The sequence below is a fragment of the Theropithecus gelada genome, chromosome 3, assembly GCF_003255815.1.
Source record: "Theropithecus gelada isolate Dixy chromosome 3, Tgel_1.0, whole genome shotgun sequence".
In the NCBI taxonomy this organism is placed as follows: domain Eukaryota; kingdom Metazoa; phylum Chordata; class Mammalia; order Primates; family Cercopithecidae; genus Theropithecus; species Theropithecus gelada.
This window is the reverse complement of record NC_037670.1, coordinates 154,625,327-154,644,826: the sequence shown is the minus strand read 5'-3', so window position 1 is coordinate 154,644,826 and position 19,500 is coordinate 154,625,327. Positions and strand designations below refer to the sequence as shown.

Genomic DNA, 19,500 nt, shown 5'->3' with positions numbered 1-19,500 from the left:
TGATCTGGGTGGTGCCAGCAAGGAAAGTTTTTGTGGAAAAGGTCGATGCTTGAACTACTGAATCTCGAAGTTGTTCTGCTGTAACCATAATCGGTCTGCTGCCTGATAAGCATGCATTCACCCAACAGGTTCTTCCTGCTTGCTGCCTAGACAAGATCAATTCACTAAGACCCCGGCATTGCAGTAAAGAGTTTGACACGAGGCTGGCCATGCAGAAGAACTGGAGTTATCACTCAAATCAGTCTCCACAAAGGCTCGGGGGCTAGGCTTTTTATAGGTAAATTGGTGGGCAGGGGTCTAGGGAGTGGGTGCTGCCAATTGAGTGGGAATGAAATCACAGGGGTGTGGAAAATGGTCCTCATGCATCCAGTCTGCTTCTGTGTGGGGCCACAGGACCAATTGAGTCATGCATCACAGGCCTGGGTGAGGTCAGTCTGAAAGACATCTCAAAAAACCAATTTTAGGTTCCACAGTGGTGATGTTATCTATAGGAGCAACTGGGGATAACACAAACCTTGTCATCTCTGGCCACATGACTCCTCAGCAGTAAGAGTTTACAGAAACTATACTTACATCTTCTCAGAATTCAAGAACCTCTCATAATCCTAATTTTGTGGCCTTTCATTAGTTTTACAAAGGTGGTTTATTTTGGGGAAGGGGTATTGTCATCCTTGCTTCAAGGTTAAACTGTAAATTCCTCCCAAAGTTAGCTTGGCCTATGCCCAAGAATGGCCAAGGACAGCTTAAAGGTCAGAAGCAAGATGGAGTCAGCTATGTCAGATTTCTCTTACTGTCATGATTTTGCAAAGGTAGTTTCATGTGCAACAAGTCAATACACTGAGATCCCAGGTTGCAGCAGAGAAAGGTTTAATCATAGGTCTGCCAAATGAGGAGATGAAAGGGAACCTCAAATCCATCTCCCTGAGGATTTGGGGGCTAGGATTTTAAGGATCATGGAGTGGGCCAAAGTGTGGAGATCACTGAGGGGTCAAAGAGTGCAGCGTGAAGTCATGAACAGGGAGATGATGAAACTGTATTCTCATGCTGATTCCATTCCTCTGTGGGTTCTTCAAACTGGTTAGCATTAGCTGTTTCCTTAGAATTTAGGACCTGAAAAACATCTTAAGCAGTTCTTAAACAAAAGACTTAGAATTCTAATGTCAAAAATCCCATCTGTAGGAACAATGGGGATACCAATGGTCAGGATCTAGTGACTTTGGGTTACAAGGAAGTAGGTCAAAGTGCAGCCTGATTAGTGCTTATTTATAACTATATTTCTGTCTAGAATTCTTGTTAACTCTGTGAGGACAGCTTCACTGCTTCTCTCCTGTGCCTTCAGACCTGTTCTAATCCTGAGGCAATCTGAATAAGACAAAGCCTCCACAAATAGGCTGAGAAATGTTACCCTGTTTTGTGGATTCTAGTGGCCTAGTCCCAGTGGTTGGGACTCCCTCATTGCCTCCCAGGAATCTTTGTTGTATTCAGTTGAGGAATCTGCTCTTATCAGGAATGACTCCTGGGCCCAAAGTCGCTGCTGTCTGGTCTCTGTCCCCATCCCCTACCTGTCTCCCATGAAAGGCTGAGTCCTTAGTATTAGCCTGTAGTCTTAACCACACATAGTACCCAAGTCCTTACCCTAGACTTTTTTTTTCCCCCCAATAAAGACAAGATCTCACCATTTTGCCCAGGCTAGCCTCGAATTCCTGGGCTCAAGGGATCCTCCTGCTGGCCTCTCAAGGTGCTGGGATTACAGGCATGAGCCACCGCACCCAGCTTCCCCCAAGACTTAGGCCTTGCTTTGAACTATAGCCGCAAGATAAGAGTCCCTGCTGCTTCATCTTGTGCTTGCCAGCCCTCTCCTCTGGGATCTGGGCCTTGTTTTCTATCCCAGCTGGGGTCCTGCCATCCACCCTATTTCCCATTTCTATTCTGGGAAGATGATCTCCAGATTGACCACCCATTTACTTAAGCCTGCTTACATTCCCCACACCTGGGGGCCCCACTTAACTACTCCAGGAATCAGATCTTATTCCAGCCTCTTGAGCTCCTCTTCCACACTAGCCCCTAGCTGACATGTGTGGCAATGTCAACCCAGACAGGATGGGGCAATTCTATTCCAACCAACTTCACCTAGTTCATTCAGTTAGTCAGATAAGCAAAACATCTGAATACATTTAAGTGGTTTCTCAACATAAATAATATATTTTCAAAGAGCTTTCTTATTCGTATTACAGACATAAACAAAATACATACACTCAAGGCATAAAATATCTGTCTTGTGCTATTTCAAATTAAAAAATCATCGCAGATACAGATCTTCGGTGTTCTAATGGTGCCATAAACACATTCGATGGCCTTTTTTTTGAACAAAGAATTGTGTGAGATTTTACCTCTTGGGTTCCAAGTATGTTTTTGTTTGTTGGTAGAGAGACTTTGTTGTAAAAGTCTCCTCACCTAGAGCTCTGGTGATTTTTCATGTTTTATTCATCTCTTTCATTCGGCTTCAAGTGAGGGAAGAACGTGATAAAATTCAAAATTTACTAAATTTCGTGTTAATGTCAGATATGGAACTTTCCTCCGGACTGTCTCCTTTCATTGGCGGTGTTACTGAAGCCTTTTGTTGGGAATGGTGCACCAACCATTCATTGGTTCTCATGGCTTTGCAGTGCAGGCAGTGCCTTTCACTCATTTGGTAACTTCCCAGATTCCTTTGCCTCTGAGCCATTTTTCTCCTCTTAATACTGTCTGGTGATGGGTGGTGTTCACTTTCACTCTCCTTCCATGAGGAGGCTTCTGAGTTAGATTCTTCACTGCCACACTCCGTAGTATCACTGTCATGTTGGTTCTGGTTCACCTCATTGAACTGAGACTGGCGCCTGGCTCGTCTTTGCTCAAGATAGGCATTGACCAAAGCCACTTCTGAGTTCGTTACAGGAGTAAGTTGGTTCTGCTTTGGTTTCTTCATTGTCTGTGAGGGATCCCAGGCACGGTCTTTGCTTTGCCACTTGTAGGAAGTCTCTTTGCTTGCTAACAACCAATGAAACATATCAAGTTAGTAACATTGTTGGTTACTATAAATTCCTATTACTTAAGAAGCCTGTGCACATATAGCTCACTCTTAGTGGCCATTTGTCAAGCCATTGCTTTTCTCCAGTCACCTGCAAGTGTTGGCAGCTGACTGCATTTTCCAGTACCATATCCCAACTCCTGCAGACCAGAGAGCTTAGATAGATGCTTGACATATCACTTTTGAAGTTTTGTGGATGCTAAACATAAGATCAAAGGAAAAGATCTTTAAACTTTTCTAGGGAAGAACCTTTTTTTCCTTTGAAAATTGAACTCTTAAAGATTCAAGCACGTATATGAATGTGATTTGGGGAGCAGGAACTAAGAAGGATCTTTCCTTTATGTAGTGGTGTGCTGAAGTTGGCTTGTACCCGCTCAGAAGAGCTGATAAACTTTCAGTAATTTTGCAAGATAGTTAAACATAGCCATTATTAAAAATTAAATTATACCAACTTACAATACATTCAATTATTAAAAATAGAAGTAATAAATACTCAAAACCCCTTCCTAATTATCTTACTACATTTGATTATGCTGTGTGCTCTTCTGGTTTTTTATGTCTGTTGTATTTGGATGTTGGAAACTCTATGCTGTGTTTTCTTTTTTCTTTTTTTTTTTTTTTGAGACAGAGTCTTGCTCTGTTGCCCAGGCTGAAGTGCAGTGGCATGATCTCGGCTCACTGCAACCTCTGTCTCCCAGGTTCAAGCGACCTCTGTCTCCCAGGTTCAAGCGATCCTCCTGCCTCAGCCCCCCTAGTTGCTGGGATTATAGGCACATGCCACCATGCCTAGCTAATTTTTTTGTATTTTTAGTAGAGACAGGGTTTTGCCATGTTGGCCAGGCTGGTCTGGAACCCCTGACCTCAGGAGATCCACCCGCCTTGGCCTCCCAAAGTACTGAGATTACAGGTGCGAACCACTGCGCCCAGCAGAAATTCTATGTTAAGGATACACTACTGCACATCTCCTCCCAACTCCATGTTCAATGACATGCTGTGGGTAGCTTAAAATCAGCTTTGGTGGAAATATTTATACCATGAAAATCAGCAAACACTAAACATCAGGGCTTGATGTATGGTTTTGTTGATTGTCTAGGCTTAAGAAAATGATGGAGAACATGTTACTAATGCACATTACATTTCAGTGTCATCCCTGTAGCCACTACATTGTGACTAACCCTGCAAAATGAGGAAATATTCTTCCAGTATTTTAGAACTATTATCCATTCCAGCAAAGAAGTCACTCACATCACTGACAACCAAGTTAACTTCCAACATACATCTATCTTCTGCTTCGCTTTCATCTCACTCCTTAGCTTAGAGGAAAATGACATTCACGCTGAAACTATACTTATTCATCAATTGCAGCCATGGTTGGCTAAGGTGCAAGGGTCTGGCAAAAATCAAGGAGAGCGTTTTGTGAGAATCAGTTGTCTATATGAAATTGGCCATAAGGAGTATTGTATATTTTATTATTTATAAATTGTGTGATATATATTTACTTATTTAATTTTTATTTATTTAATTTTTTGAGTCAGGAACTCGCTCTGCTGCCCAGGCTGGAGTGCAGTGGCATGATCATGGCTCACTGGCAGCCTCGGACTCCTGGGCTCAAGTGATTCTGTTGCCTCAGCCTCCTAAGTAGCTGACACTACAGGTGCAAACAACCATGCCACCTAATTTTCTTCTTTTTTTTTTTTTTTTTTTTTAGGCAGAGTCTCGCTCTGTCACCCAGGCTGGAGTGCAGTAGCATGCTGTCGGCTCACTGCAAGCTCTGCCTCCCAGGTTCATGCCATTCTCCTGCCTCAGCCTCCCAAGTAGCTGGGACTACAGGCGCCCGCCACCATGCCGAGCTAATTTTTTTGTATTTTTAGTAGAGATGGGGTTTCACCATGTTAGCCAGGATGGTCTCGATCTCCTGACCTCGTAATCCGCCTGCCTCGGCCTCCCAAAGTCCTGGGATTACAGGCGTGAGCCACCGCACCTGGCCCTAATTTTCTTTTTTTAAGAGATAGGGTTTTGCTATGTTCTCCAGGCTGATCTTGAAGTCCTAGCCTCAAGCAGTTCTACTTCAGCCTCCGGGGGTGCTGAGATGACATGCAACCTTTATATCAGTAACATTTTTAGTAAGCATATGTACACACAGGAGTTTTGGAGAGCCAGTGTTAAACATTTACCAGCACACCACTGCTTATAGGTTGTTGAAAAAGATGTCATAGACAGCTCATAATCCTGTAATAGCACTAACAGTGAGGGTGTGGGAAGGGCAAGCAATGTGAAGGCAGAGTGCTAAGGAGTGAAAAAAGAACTTGAGCTCCACCTCCCAGTAATTCATAGCTTCTTGTTAAGCAGCTAAACTGTCCCTCTGCACTAGGGAGTCCAAAAGCAAAAACTCACCCAATCCCAATGGGCCTTCTCTGGTGTGCAAAGTCTGACAATGCTCTAAGCTGTTCATCTCTGTTGTTTGCTTTCCACACTCAGCACAAATTTCTTTCTTCATCTTTCTTTCTTTCTTTTTTTTTTTTTGATACTGGGTCTCACTATGTTGCTCAAGCTGTGGTCTTGAACTGCTTAGCTCAAGCAATCCTCCTGCCTCAGCCTCCTGAGTAGCTGGGACTACAGGCATGCAACACCACACATATTCTTCCCCTCATAGCCCAATACCAAATAGGCACTGGTTCTCACCTTTCCTTACTGAAGTACTTGTCCCACTGCCTTCATCCTTTTTATCCTCAGACATCTGTTTCAGAAACATAGGTTAGTAAGAGTGATCTCAGTTGTTTTTTGATAATATGTACTGGTTATAAAACACTATTGCCAAGGCCCATTGACAATGTCTGATTTTTTTTTTATTATTTTATTTTATTTTATTTTATTTTACTTATTTATTTTTGGAGAGTCTCACTCTGTTGCCCAGACTGGAGTGCAGTGGCATGATCTCAGCTCACTACAACCTCTATCTTCTGGGTTCAAGTGATTCTCCTGCCTCAGCCTCCCAAGTAGCTGGGATTACAGGTGCCCGCTACCATGTCTGGCTAATTTTTGTATTTTTAGTAGAGACAGGGTTTCACCATGTTGGCCAGGCTCGTCTCGAACTCCTGACCTCAAGTGATCTGCCTGCCTTGGCCTCCCAAAGTGCTGGGATTACAGGCGTGAGCCACCAGGCCTGGCCTGACAATGTCTAATTTTAAACATTCAGTTTAAATAAGTACTTACTGAGTTAAATAATAAGCTAATTCAGTATGTATTGAGTTCCTGTTATAGTGATCCTACTTCCACTTCCATTAAGACTATGCTTTGATAGCAGAATGTACCAAAATGTTTTGAAACAAACAAAATGGAACAGACTTGAGAGAAAATAACACTGATAAGGAGCTATAGCTTATAAAGCTTTCCTGTACCCATTCACATTACAGAGATGGGGTTTTAAAAATTTTGAAATAGTGTTTAAAAAATTTTGATAGTACTCAGATTAGTTTAGTTTGTTGTTGTTGTTGTTGTTGTTGTTGTTTTGAGACGGAGTCTTGCTCTGTATGCCCAGGCTGGAGTGCAATGGCGCGATCTCAGCTCACTGAAATCTCCGCCTCCCGGGTTCAAGCGATTCTCCTGCCTCAGCCTCCCAAGTAGCTGGGATTACAGGCATGCACCACCACGCCCAGCTAATTTTGTATTTTTAGTACAGACAGGGTTTCTCCATGTTGATAAGGCTGGTCTCAAACTCCTGATCTCAGGTGATCCACCTGCCTCGGCCTCCCAAAGTGCTGGGATTACAGGTGTGAGCCACCATGCCCGGCCCAGATTAGTTTAGTTTTTAAAGGAGGTTTGATCAGGGTACATTATTGACATTATTGATAGTTCTTTAAGATAGAAGACATCTACCATACACAAAGATCTTTACCTGAATTCATGAACTTAATATCTCCTTAATCCCTCCGAAAGTTTCCTCCAAAATGTAATCATAATATATTATTTGTGAATATGGCAACCAGAAGAAATGGATTTCTTTGAATAGTTCCAATTTCAAATATTCTGCCCCCCAATACTCCATAAATATATTTGTCCCGTTTTTCAGATTAGTGTCCCATTTTCTGATGCTGAAAGTGATTTTGCCAAAAGACACAGATATAAACCAACCCTTTCAGAAAATAACAAAAACTAGAAATTTTCATTAACGCCTTTGACATATAATTCTCTCTCCGGGAATCTATCAGCAAGAAATAACCCTCAGAAGAAAGCTTTGTGCACAGAAACATTCATCACAGTATAATTACGATAATATAAAATTCAAAAGTAGACAATGGTTTAAGTAAATTATGGTACAATTATATAATAAACAGTTGTAAAATTATTATAATAAAGGTATGTCATAATATGAGGAAATAAGTGTGCTACCATACTGGGTATGGTATTACATCAAGATGCAAATTTGTATATACAGCATGAGCACAAATTAGCTTAAAATATGAAAAAAAAAAGACTTTAAGGAGCATATAAAATGATAGCTATGGTTGGCTTTAAGTGTTGAAATGGACTTTTTCTCTCCCAATTTTTTCAAATTGTCTACAATTAGGAAAAAAATGAATTTATGTGGAAGTCCAGTTTCTTTGGGATGAAAAGTGCCATAGTTGGGTATTTGTAACTGCAATATAAGACCCTCGGCTCATTCTTTTCTTAATATCTGATCTCTGCAATGGTAGGCAAGCATCTTTAATGAGGTGCCTTTTTGTTTTCTAGGTTACAGCAATCATTCTCCAAAAATCTTGAAAGTGGAGTTCTCTTTTAAGATACCACTTTCTGGCCAGGCATGGTGGCTCACGCCTGTAATCTCAGCACTTTGGGAGGCCGAGGCGGGCGGATCACAAGGTCAGGAAATCGAGAACATCTTGGCTAACACAGTGAAACTCTGTCTCTACTAAAAATACAAAAAAATTAGCCAGGCGTGGTGGCGGGCGCCTGTAGTCCCAGCTACCCGGGAGGCTGAGGCAGGAGAATGGCATGAACCTGAGAGGTGGAGCTTTCAGTGAGCCAAGATCGCGCCACAGAACTCTAGCCTGGGTGACAGAGCGAGACTCCATCTCAAAAAAAAAAAAAAAAAAAAAGATACCACTTTCTAAAAAATGCTTTTGGAAGGGGCTTAAATATTTTAAATTTAATATGTATCACTTAGATTAGGTTATAGAAAAGGAAAAAAACCAAAAGAATTGGAAGTTTATAAACCTAAAAGTTAACAGTAGTTGGTTATTTCTACATAATCTGGAGTGATTATTTTGTTTTGTCTTCTGCCCTATAATTTCCACATTTTCTATATAATGTGTACTTTTGTAATAGACGGGAGAAGGTGTTTAAAAACACTTATTAGGCTTATATCATTTCCACAGAAAGCTCTCACATTTGATGTCAAATCAAAATATAACCACAAAATCAAAAGAAAGATTTTGCATTGAACTAGGTGGGATCATATGAACTGTGGTTATGAAAAGCATTTTATTAACTGTCTTTGTGTGTGACTCAGTGAGTGAAAACAGCAGGAGTGCCTGCCCTGAGGGGCAGAGTAGAAAATGTGGGCCGTGGCTCTCTTTCTGCCACTAACAACTCTGATTTTTCCAAGCCACTTAACACCTCTTAAGCTCAGTTTCCACATAAGCAAAATAAGGAGTATAGATTGCTATTGTCCAGAAAAATACTGCACTAGCAATCTGAATAAACATAAAATAAAAATATAAACTAAATATAGTATTTATAGTCTGAAAGCAAAAGGGTGAATGCCGCTTTAAAAAGTGGCAAATTCAGAGGAAATCAGTGTGCTTTGTGTTGGAGGATAATTACCACATTTCCATCGCGCTTTTACCATTACCTCAAGGTTTGTAAATAAAGTCTCAAAGTTTAGCAGAGAAAATGAAGAAGTTCAAAGTGAAGGAAAAATTCCATCCTCCTTTACTAGCTCTCATATGGTTCTCAGATTTCAAATCTGGGAGCCTTCAGAAGAAGCAGCCCAGCCGATTGTAGCCGCCACAAGGGTAAAAAGTGAAAGACAAAACCTCTAACATAATTAAGGTTTTAATCAGGACTGAGTAGATCTAAGTGGACATTTCAGACTATGCTTTGATGCAAACAAATAATTTGACAGGAAATCTGGGTATATTCCTCTTCTGTCACTAACACTTTTGTGACATTGGACAAGTCACTTAATTTCCTTGGGCCTTATCAATAAAAAATGGGTGGGGGAGGGATAATGATAACTTACTTGCCTACAAACAGGAGGCTGGACCACATGCTCTCTTGAGGTCCTGGAAGCTCAAGGCTGTATGACTCCCAAGAGCTGATGCAAGCAAGGGAGCAGAAAAATAGCTTAGACTGGGCCGGGCGCAGTGGCTCATACCTGTAATCCCAGCACTTTGGGAGGCTGAGGCAGGTGGATCACAAGGTCAGGAGTTTGAGACCAGCCTGGCCAACATGGTGAAACTCCATCTCTACTAAAATACAAAAATTAGCTGGGCGTGGAGGCGCACGCCTGTAATTCCAGATACTCAGGAGGCTGAGGCAGGAGAATCGCCTGAACCCAGGAGGCACAGGTTGCAGTGAGCCGAGATCGTGCCATTGCACTCCAGCCTGGGCGACAGGGCGAGACTCCGTCTCAAAAAGAAAAAAAAAAAAAATAGCTTAGACCTCTTAATTCATGATGAAATTGCCAGTGATCAATTTCAATTTTTTTGTTAATTTTCTAAAGTAGCTTTGCTTGCCAGGCCAGACAAATTCAATATACTTAGCTAGGGAGTCTAAGACACATATAAGTTATCACTATTCTAAATCTCCTTTTGGCAAAGTATTTACCTTAAGAAGCATTTAGACTTTAGATGAAAGCTCTTCTTCACCAGGAGGTGGTGGTTATCAAAAAGTCTTTGATTATTAGAATAGAATCCAGCTGGCATGGACATAACAAACCTTCTCCACCCCATCCAGAGCTCATAGAGCACTAAGTCTTACTGACCACTGCCAGCACAGGGCTCTGGCTATAATGCTACTTGATGGTGGTTTTCTTAATCATCAGCCTGGCATTAATGACCAGCAAGGATATCATGTCAGCGAATTATAAGAGCTAGGTTACCGCTGGGCGTGATGGCTCATGCCTGTAATCCCAGCACTTTGGGAGGCCAAAGTGGGCAGATCACTTGAGGTCAGGAGTTTGAGACCAGCCTGGCCAACATAGTGAAACCCCATCTGTACTAAAAATACAAAAATAAGCAGGGCGTAGTGGCTTGCACCTGTGGTCCCAGCTACTAGGGAGGCTGAGGCAGGAGAATCACTTGAATCCGGGAGGCAGAGGTTGTAGTGAGCCAAGATTGCACCACTTCACTCCAGCCTGGGTGATACAGCGAGACTCCATCTCAAGAAAAAAAAAAAAAAAGAGCTTAGTTACTCATAATATGTTGGAAGCATCACATTCCTGATAAAGTAGGATATCTCATTCTTAAGACGATGGCATTTTAGTGGTGACTTTAGTTCTGTTTAGTCTAGCTCTGCATCTTATTCTATGCAGAAAGTGTATTGCCTCATTCTAAAAACCCCAAAATCCTACAGCATGTATCCTATCAATATGACAACTTTTGTATCTTTGATTAGAATCACATGGCTAGAAAAGGGATTTGGAAGTCATTAACCAGCAGGGAGGTTTATGCCAGCATTACATAGCATATGGATAAACTGTAAACAATCTGAATGTTTCAAACTTGCAGAATTTTTTGGTGCAATCCAAAGACAGAAAATTATGCAGTCATTAAAAGTGCTGCTGAGTGAATATAATTTAGAGAAGTATTTCCGATATATTATTAAGCTTAAAAAGCAGGATATGAAAATATATGCAATATAATGCCAACCATGTAAGATCAAAGACAGAGAAATGGAGAGAGATATATTGGGATAGAGAGAGAAGAAAAAAACAAACTGGAAGAACATACTCCAAAATGTTAACAGTGGTTATCTCTGGGAAAGAGGATAACTGTAGCTTTATATTTTCCTCTTCACCCTTTTCCATATTCCCGGATTCTGCAGAATAAGATTGCATTCTTTTTAAAACTAAACAACTTTTAAAAGTAGTTTCATCAAAGTATAGTAAATGTATTTTATGGAAATTTTCCTAGTATACAGTAAACATATTATTTAAAATGAAAAAAAAAAGATATCCTACCCAGACAGAAGCCCTAGTGAAGAACATCAGGACAAATACAATGACAAAATACCAAAGCAGGAAGTTCCCTATGGTCCCACAAGAGTCATCCTTCCGGCATTCATAATCCTGATTTGGAATGGCACAATTTAAAGGTATGGGGGGAGGATCTACCTCCCAAAATAAGGAAAAAAGGTCTCCCATGATGGTTCCTTGCTCAAAAAATAAACCACGCTCAAAGGGATAAAGATGACTGGGAACTACTTCACTCCCTCTATGATGTATGACAATTTCCTTGGAAACTTATTATGACATATAATAAGCAACTGTTCTAGGAACTGACAAATGCTGCTTGGATTTCTAAGTTTGTGGAAGGCTTATTCAAATTATTTCTGTGAATGTTTACGGTATTTTCCCCCATACCTCAATATGGTGCATTCTGCCTTAATTTTTTTTCCCTAAAACTTGTATATACTATATTTTCCTATCTTTACATCCAAGTGTTTATTGTATCCACTCATTTTAATTCAGACTCTTTTATATGTATCATGCCATTGCAAATTATCGTAGACAGTTCTAATGTATTACTGATTGAACTGTGTTCCCTAAAATTCATACGTTGAAGCCCTCACCTCCAGTGTGACTCTATTTGGAGACGAGGCCTTCAAGGAGGTAATTAAAGTTAAATGAGGTCATAAGGGTAGGGCCCTAATCCAACACAACTGGTATCCTTATAAGAAGACAGCAAGGATTCACGAGCACAGAAATCAGGGTCACAATACAAAGTGGCCGTCTGCAAGGAGATCTGCCTCAGGAGAAACCAACCCTGCTGACAATTTGATCTTAGACTTCCAGCCTCCAAAATTATGAAAAAATAATAATTTTAAAAATATTATTTAAAAAATAATAATTTCTGTTGTTTAAGCCACCTGTCTATGATGTTTCGTTATGGCAGCCCTAATACATAATACTCACTGTCATTTGGTCAGTAGTGTTCTTTTTTAAGCCTTGAATAAACGCACACAACAGTTTATAGATTACATGAAGAGGGAAAAACACAGATGTGCCCGTTATGAACTACTATGAACTATGTCAAATGCATACAATTTCTTCTTAGGAAAGTCACATAGGGAGCAGGTGGGAACCTGGTATTCTAATTATTATTATTATGATTTTTTTTAACAGGGTCTCACTCTGTCGGCCAGACTGGAATGCAGTGGCACCATCTCGGCTCACCGCAACCTCGGCTTCCTAGGCTCAAGTAATTCTCCTGCCTCAGCCTCCAGAGTAGGGATTACAGGTGCTTGCCACCATGCCCGACTAATTTTTTGTATTTTTAGTAGAGGCGGGGATTCAGCGTGTTAGCCAGGATGGTCTCCATCTCCTAACCTCGTGATCCACCCGCCTCGGCCTCCCAAAGTGTTTGGATTACAGGCGTGAGCCACTGCGTCCGGTTGGTATTCTAATTTTGACTGTATCTTGAGCCCTTTCACTTTGAACAATTTTCAAGTTAGTTCATCTCTAAATCTAAAACTAGAGCAAAACAACATTGCTGCTAAAGCAATCTAAAAATGATAAAACTTAACTTTAAAAAGTTAGCTCCTTAAGAGCACAGGGTACCTGCCGATTTTCATTAATATACAATACCACGCGGTATTAACCTTACGATCATTTTAGGAAAAACTTTGGCCATTGGGCATGCATGATGTAATAATCCAGTAGCTTATTGTGACATGGTTTAATGTTTTTATTAGAGGCACACTTCAGAACAAATCCCCAGGTCCTGGGATTCTGGCTGTTGACTCTCGAACGCGTCATCTCCTCCAGGAGGCTCGCGAGAGCTGGGGCTGGGCTGTACGTGCCTCCTTGGGGCGCACTGCACCACCTCACCTGCCTTCGAAATGCATCTTTGGGCCTCCGCTGGGGTTGAGCTCCTCTGGGTAGTAACCAGGGGGCTCTTATTTTCTATATCCCTGCACCTCGCTCAGCAGCACACTTGTGCTAAATGAAACAAAGCCCAACCTTTTCCTCAGGATGAGAAGCTCTTCCAGAAAATACATAGGAAAACGTGTTGTTATTATTTTTAATCTCAAAACCACCAGCAACTTAAATAAAACAAATTTTGGGTGTGCTTGTTACTGCTGCACCCTACTAAACAGATTATTTAAGAATTCAGGCTGGTGCCGTGGCTCATGCCTGTAATCCCAAAAGGCGGTGGGAGGCCAGCAGGCGTTTGGGAGGCTGAGGCGGGAGGATCCCTTGAGGTTAGGAGATAAGAGGCCAGACTGGCCAACGTGGCAAAAACCCGTCTCAAACAAACAAACAAACAAAAAAAGACTTTACATGGGGTCAGAACTCTTGACACAGATGTTTTAGCATAGGGGAAAGAAAGAAATGCTTTGTTACTGATGGTGTCTGGCCACTTTATCATGCCACTCTATCCTACGGTGAGCCACCCTACTTGATCAGTTTACACATGTGAGTCTATAAATGCCCTACGGAAGCTAAAATTATATTAATAGATACAAAATTCGGCTCGTTATAATTATTTTTACTGCGGGTTCTCTGAACTTTGCTGCTTAGCTTTTACCCGCAGCTGAGTGGGAGCCACAAAACCAAGACCTGTTTCCCTGGTAACGCTCCGAGCGCCAGGGCCTGCGACCCCTCCCTTTCTCGCGAGAAGAGACTGCCCAGTTCTTCCGGTAACTTTAGAGCCGCCTGCCGGTCGCCTCCCTCTTGCCCTTGGCTTCGCGCATGCCCAGAGAGAGTGGCGGGAGTCTGCGTTTTCCGGCCAGAGGACATGGTGCGTTTTCGGGGTCATGTTTGTGCTTCCTGTTTTGGAATCCACGCGGGTTGTGGGAGTTCCGCGCCTGCTGATCTGTTCGGGGTTTAGCCGAGGGGGGATGTGACTAGGCGTCCCGCCTCTCTAGGGGAAGGGAAGAAAGAAGCAATAGAGTCGCTGAAATTCGTGCCGAGGAGCCGGGGAGGGAAGCTCTGGACTGGGAAAGGGACGCAGGGGCTGAGTGGTGCGAAGGCTGTTGCTCTATGCCCTGTGGGATACAACTCCTTGTCGCTGGAACAAATTTTGCACTGTCTGTAAGAGTTGAGCCTAGCTGAAGAAAGGAATTATAAATCCCAAATGTGGACCAAAACAATGCACGTTTTCCCCTCTCTCCCTCTTACTCCCCTCACTACCCCATCATGAGTACGTGCCCTTCTGAAACTTAAATCCTTATCCTTTATCCACACACAAAAGGGAGAGCCCTGGAGTACAGCCGTCCAAATGCAGAGTTGTTTAGATAGTAATGGCGTCTGCATGAGGATGTAGAAGAGTCCTTATGACTTACAGGAGATATGGAATATAGCCTCCCAAACTTGATATTTTGAGTTTCTGAAATTAGCCTTCTGCCTGGTCCTTGTAACATACCCCAAAGACAAAATACAAAGTATTTCCAGACATAATCATCAATCCTTAAATTACAAAATAAGACATTTTTATATATTGGAAGTATTAAGTTGTTCTTAAATAACCAGCCACGGCTGGGCGCGGTGGCTCACGCCTGCAATCCCAACACTTTGGGAGGCTGAGGCGGATGGATCTCAAGGTCAGGAGTTCGAGACCAGCCTGGCCAAGATGTCGAAACCCCATCTCTACTAAAAATACAAAACTCAGCCGGGCACGATGGTGGGCGCCTGTAATCCAAGCTACTGGGGAGTCTGAGGCAGGAGAATTGCTTGAACCTGGGAGGTGGAGGTTGCAGTGAGCCGAGATCACACCACTGCACTCTAGCCTGGGAGACAGCAAGACTCCGTCTCTAAATAAATAAATAAATAAATAGCCAGCCACTTCTCTGTTGATTACACTGTGATGCCAATGAAGTTATGTATAATTTTGGGTTCCCTTTCTATATACTGATACTAAAATGGAAAAAGTTTTGGTAAAACATTTTAAAGATGAGAGAAGGTATATGTAGTTTCAGTTACCTTTGTAAGGGATGCAAAATTTGGTTTTTAAATGGAGCAATAGTTTCTTTTGGTTAATTCCTGTGCTTTTTGTTTTTTTCATAGATGCAGGGGGAGGCACACCCTAGTGCTTCCCTTATTGACAGAACCATCAAGATGAGAAAAGAAACAGAGGCTAGAAAAGTGGTCTTAGCCTGGGGACTCCTAAATGTATCTATGGCTGGAATGATATATACTGAAATGTAAGTGAAGCAGCCCAAAAAAAGTGAAAATTTAAGAAGCTGGTGACTGGTTCCACAGATTTTTGTGTTTGTTTTTGATTTTTGGTGTTTTTAAGTTCATTGGAAAGCCTTTCTAATTTTTTTTCAGGACTGGAAAATTGATTAGTTCATATTACAATGTGACATACTGGCCCCTCTGGTATATTGGTAAGTAATTAATTTTCACTGTAACTTACATTTACCAATGAAAAACTACTTTCAGGTTTAATTCAGCTTAGTATACATTTACCAATGAAAAACTGCCTTTAGGTTTAATTCAGCTTAGTATACATTTCCTTATTCAACAAGTATTTGCCTGCCTGCTGGGTTGTAAAAACTGGGAATACAGCAGAAAGGGAGCAAGGTAAAACCCTGCTATTATGAAAGGAACATTCTCTTAGACAATCAAATTAATAAACAACACTTCAGGTAATTATGAGTTCTGTGAAGAAAAATAAGTTTAGCGGTTAGTGAGATTTGTTTTTGTTACTCTCTTGAAATGCCCTTTCTGCGTCTCTACCTTTTTACCTTTCAAGACCAGCCCAGATTTCTGCTCCATTGATGCCTTCCTCAGTTTTCACATTCTTTCCTCTCTTCTTGTCTGCTCTTCCATAGTCCTTGGGTATAAACAGTCTTTATGGATGTAAAATAAAATTCATAAAATTTATTTCATTAATCTAAAGTCTTTTACAGGGAGATAGTGTGCCATGTTGGGAGAGCAAGGGATTTGCGATCAGCAGACCTCAGTTAGAATCATGGCTTCACTAACTAACTCTATACTCTTGTAAGAGTCACTTGGTTTCTGAATGAGTGTTGGTTTATATTTAAAATGAAGGTGAAAATATTTACTGTACAGGGTTGCTAGGATTAGTGCTATTTTGAAATTTTGAAACTCACTAGTAAATGACCTACACTTATTTATTTATTTATTTATTTATTTATTTATTTTTTGAGAAGGAGTCTCGCTCCATCACCCAGGCTGGAGTATAGTGGCAGGATCTCAGCTCACTGCAACCTCCACCTCCCAGGTTCAAGCAATTATCCTGCCTCAACCTCCCAAGTAGCTGAGACCACAGGTGTGCACCACCACACCTGGCTAATTTTTATATTTTTAGTAGAGATGGGGTTTCACTATGTTGGCCAGGCTGGTCTCGAACTCCTGACCTTAGGTGATCCACTTGCCTCAGCCTCCCAAAGTGCTGAGATTATGGACGTGAGCCACCATGCCCAGCTGCCCTACAGATAATAGACATTCATTAAATTATAGTTTTTATGAGGAATAAGAAGGTAAGAATAAGAAGGTAATTTTAGTTCGCTAAGTATAGAAGGTTTTTGTGTTCTCCAATAAATGCCCTCCTCACCCCCCTTTTATTAAAAAAAAAAAAAAATTGTTCTCTTCCAGAGCTTGCTCTTGCATCTCTCTTCAGCCTTAATGCCTTATTTGATTTTTGGAGATATTTCAAATATACTGTGGCACCAACAAGTCTGGTTGTTAGTCCTGGACAGCAAACGCTTTTAGGGTTGAAAACTGCTGGTGAGTGTTTTACATCTCTTGCAAAGGTGGGGAAAAGGTTGACAATAAATCTTTCTCAATTTATTTTTCCCATTTCGTAGACTCAGAGCTGGAAGGGACATCAGCTATCTTAAGCAGGATACAATAAATTGTCTTATGACCAATGATTATCATTCCTTCTTGTATACGGTCAACTATTTCATGCAAGTTTGTTCCATTGTTCAGTGGCAATTAAAATTAAATGACTGACTTGCTGAGTTGAAACCAGTTTCTGATTTTGCACTCTGGAAATGATAAACACCTAATTTGTGTCCTTTGGTAATAATACATTCTGTGATTTAACAACCAAGTAACTCTGTTAACTTTTTTCCCTGAAGAAAAAGACTTAGTTGCTTAAATATATTTTCATATAATTTTATTTGTATGTACATACACATATGTTGCTTTTTTTTTTCCTTCTAGTTGTACAGACTACTCCTCCACATGATCTGGCAGCAACCCAAATCCCTCCCGCTCCACCTTCCCCTTCAATTCAGGGTCAGAGTGTGTTGAGTTATAGCCCATCTCGTTCGCCCAGTACCAGTCCCAAGTTCGCCACCAGCTGTATGACTGGTTACAGTCCTCAGTTGCAAGGTCTGTCCTCAGGTGGCAGTGGTTCTTACAGCCCTGGAGTGACCTACTCACCTGTCAGTGGTTATAATAAGGTAATGACTCTCTTCTCTTGTCTAGTCACATTATTTTAGAATTGGGAGGTATACTAAAAATCACCTAATGAGTCAAAACTTATTTTATCCATGAGCAAACTGAGACTTGACTTGCCCAGAACACCCATTTAAAAACCAAGAATATCTGGTTTTAAAAAAAACACAGTATCTCAAACACAACGTCTTAAACAGAAAAAATGAGCATTTGCAGAGATAACAAACTTAGGTTCACCATCTACGATCTTTCAGAAGTCGTTTGAAACCATGATTTTTTACTTTGGTTGCTTTTACTCATGTTTTCCCTCTTTCCTTCTTCATGTGAGGCCTTTGTATATCCTTTTAGAGTTTTAGTGTGTTTTATCATGTTGGAGTGTCTTCTAAGCTAGAAACTGGGATTGTCACATAGTTGGTTTTTTTTTTCCCCTATGAGTACAAATTAATCTTGTGTATGGACACTTTCCATGGAATAGTGGGAACCTTCATTCCCACTCCCACAGTAATGTGAAATTTTGTTCTAATTTTTAGGATTAATAGAAACTGGATTGACAAATTGAAATTATGACTCCTTCCTGAGGCATAAAACTATTAATATAAGAGGGGCATTGAAAGAAGAGTAGTCATTTCAGATGCTGTCGCTACTGTGTTGGACTGACATCTCTATAGCTGCTAGTTAAAAGAAGAGTCTCTGGAGATGAAACCGACACACTGTCTGCCCTTATCCATTTACATATTTATTTGTAACGAAATTCCATACTACTGGTTATCTGATATTAAAATTAATTTTGGCAGGTAATAGAATTTTGAAAATTTTGTACAAGTTAAATTTTTATGAAAAAGTATATATGTAGTGAAAATTCATAACTCATAGGTAAATGCAACTTTTAAAAATAATTTTTCACAAGATAATACTAAATGATCCTTATAGAAAATTGGAAAAGTAAAATAGAAGGAAAATTATTATAGTCCTGCCACACAAAAATAATCTGTTTAATGGCTATTTAATACTCATCTAATGGATATACCATAATTTACTCTTGAATATTTAAGTCATTTTCATTTTTTAAAAACTTTTTAATGTGTACTAAATAGCCCTGTACATAAAATTCTTGATAAATTTGGGATGGGAGTGTCTATCCAAAAGAATTGTACCAATTTACATTGTCACAGAAATGTAGAATAGAATTTGTTTTACCTCACTCTTGACCATCAAGTTAATTTAAAAAAAAAAATGAATCTCTGCTAATAAGAAACATGACAGGCTGCGCGTGGTAGCTCATGCCTGTAAGCCCAGCACTTTGGGAGGCCGAGGCATGCGGATCACGAGGTTAGGAGATCAAGACCATCCTGGCTAACACAGTGAAACCCCGTCTCTACTAAAAAATACAAAAAACTAGCCGGGCATGGTGGCGGGCGCCTGTAGTCCCAGCTACTCGGGAGGCTGAGGCAGGAGAATGGCCTGAACCCAGGAGGCAGAGCTTGCAGTGAGCCAAGATTGGGCCACTGCACTCCAGCCTGGGGAACAGAGCAAGACTCCGTCTCAAAAAAAAAAAAAAAGAAAAGAAAAGAAACGTGACAATAGTCTATTGTAACTTTTAACAAAGATTTCTTTCAAAGCCACATAGCTAAATCAGGAAGTTCTCGTTCTTTACTCACTTGTCTTTTGGGTCTGTATAATCTGATATTTTTTCTTGGGTTGCTATTTAATTATAGAGTATAAAATATATGTATATACAGAAACTTTAAATGTTTAATAGTCTTATCTGTTTATCTCCTTGTGGTTTGCTCTGTTTTTTTTTTTTTTTTTTTTTTTTTTTTTTTTTTTTTTTTTTTTT

At 40.7% G+C, this 19,500-nt stretch overlaps 2 protein-coding genes across 4 annotated transcripts in view; one reads left to right on the top strand and one right to left on the bottom strand.

Annotated features, from left to right (window-relative positions):
• Window positions 1-2,179: 2,179 nt before the first annotated feature.
• Window positions 2,180-11,477, bottom strand: SSMEM1 (serine rich single-pass membrane protein 1). Its single transcript, XM_025380652.1, has 3 exons — window positions 11,250-11,477; window positions 5,750-5,804; window positions 2,180-3,027 (listed from the first exon to the last, which is right to left on the bottom strand). Exons 1-3 carry the CDS (start codon window positions 11,430-11,432, stop codon window positions 2,531-2,533), a joined length of 735 nt encoding a protein of 244 aa, XP_025236437.1. The 5' UTR covers window positions 11,433-11,477; the 3' UTR covers window positions 2,180-2,530.
• A 2,434-nt stretch (window positions 11,478-13,911) lies between these two features.
• The window catches only part of TMEM209 (transmembrane protein 209), a 41,777-nt gene continuing 36,188 nt past the window's right edge, over window positions 13,912-19,500 (top strand). For 2 of the 3 annotated variants that reach the window (XM_025380770.1, XM_025380768.1), the window contains exons 1-5: window positions 13,912-14,031; window positions 15,297-15,433; window positions 15,561-15,619; window positions 16,854-16,985; window positions 17,427-17,668. In XM_025380770.1, coding sequence (XP_025236555.1) covers window positions 14,029-14,031; window positions 15,297-15,433; window positions 15,561-15,619; window positions 16,854-16,985; window positions 17,427-17,668 — 573 coding nt within the window. In that variant the 5' untranslated portion in view covers window positions 13,912-14,028. Of the gene's footprint in view, window positions 14,321-15,296; window positions 15,434-15,560; window positions 15,620-16,853; window positions 16,986-17,426; window positions 17,669-19,500 lie in introns of all 3 variants that reach the window. The other variant, XM_025380769.1, reaches the window with a different exon arrangement.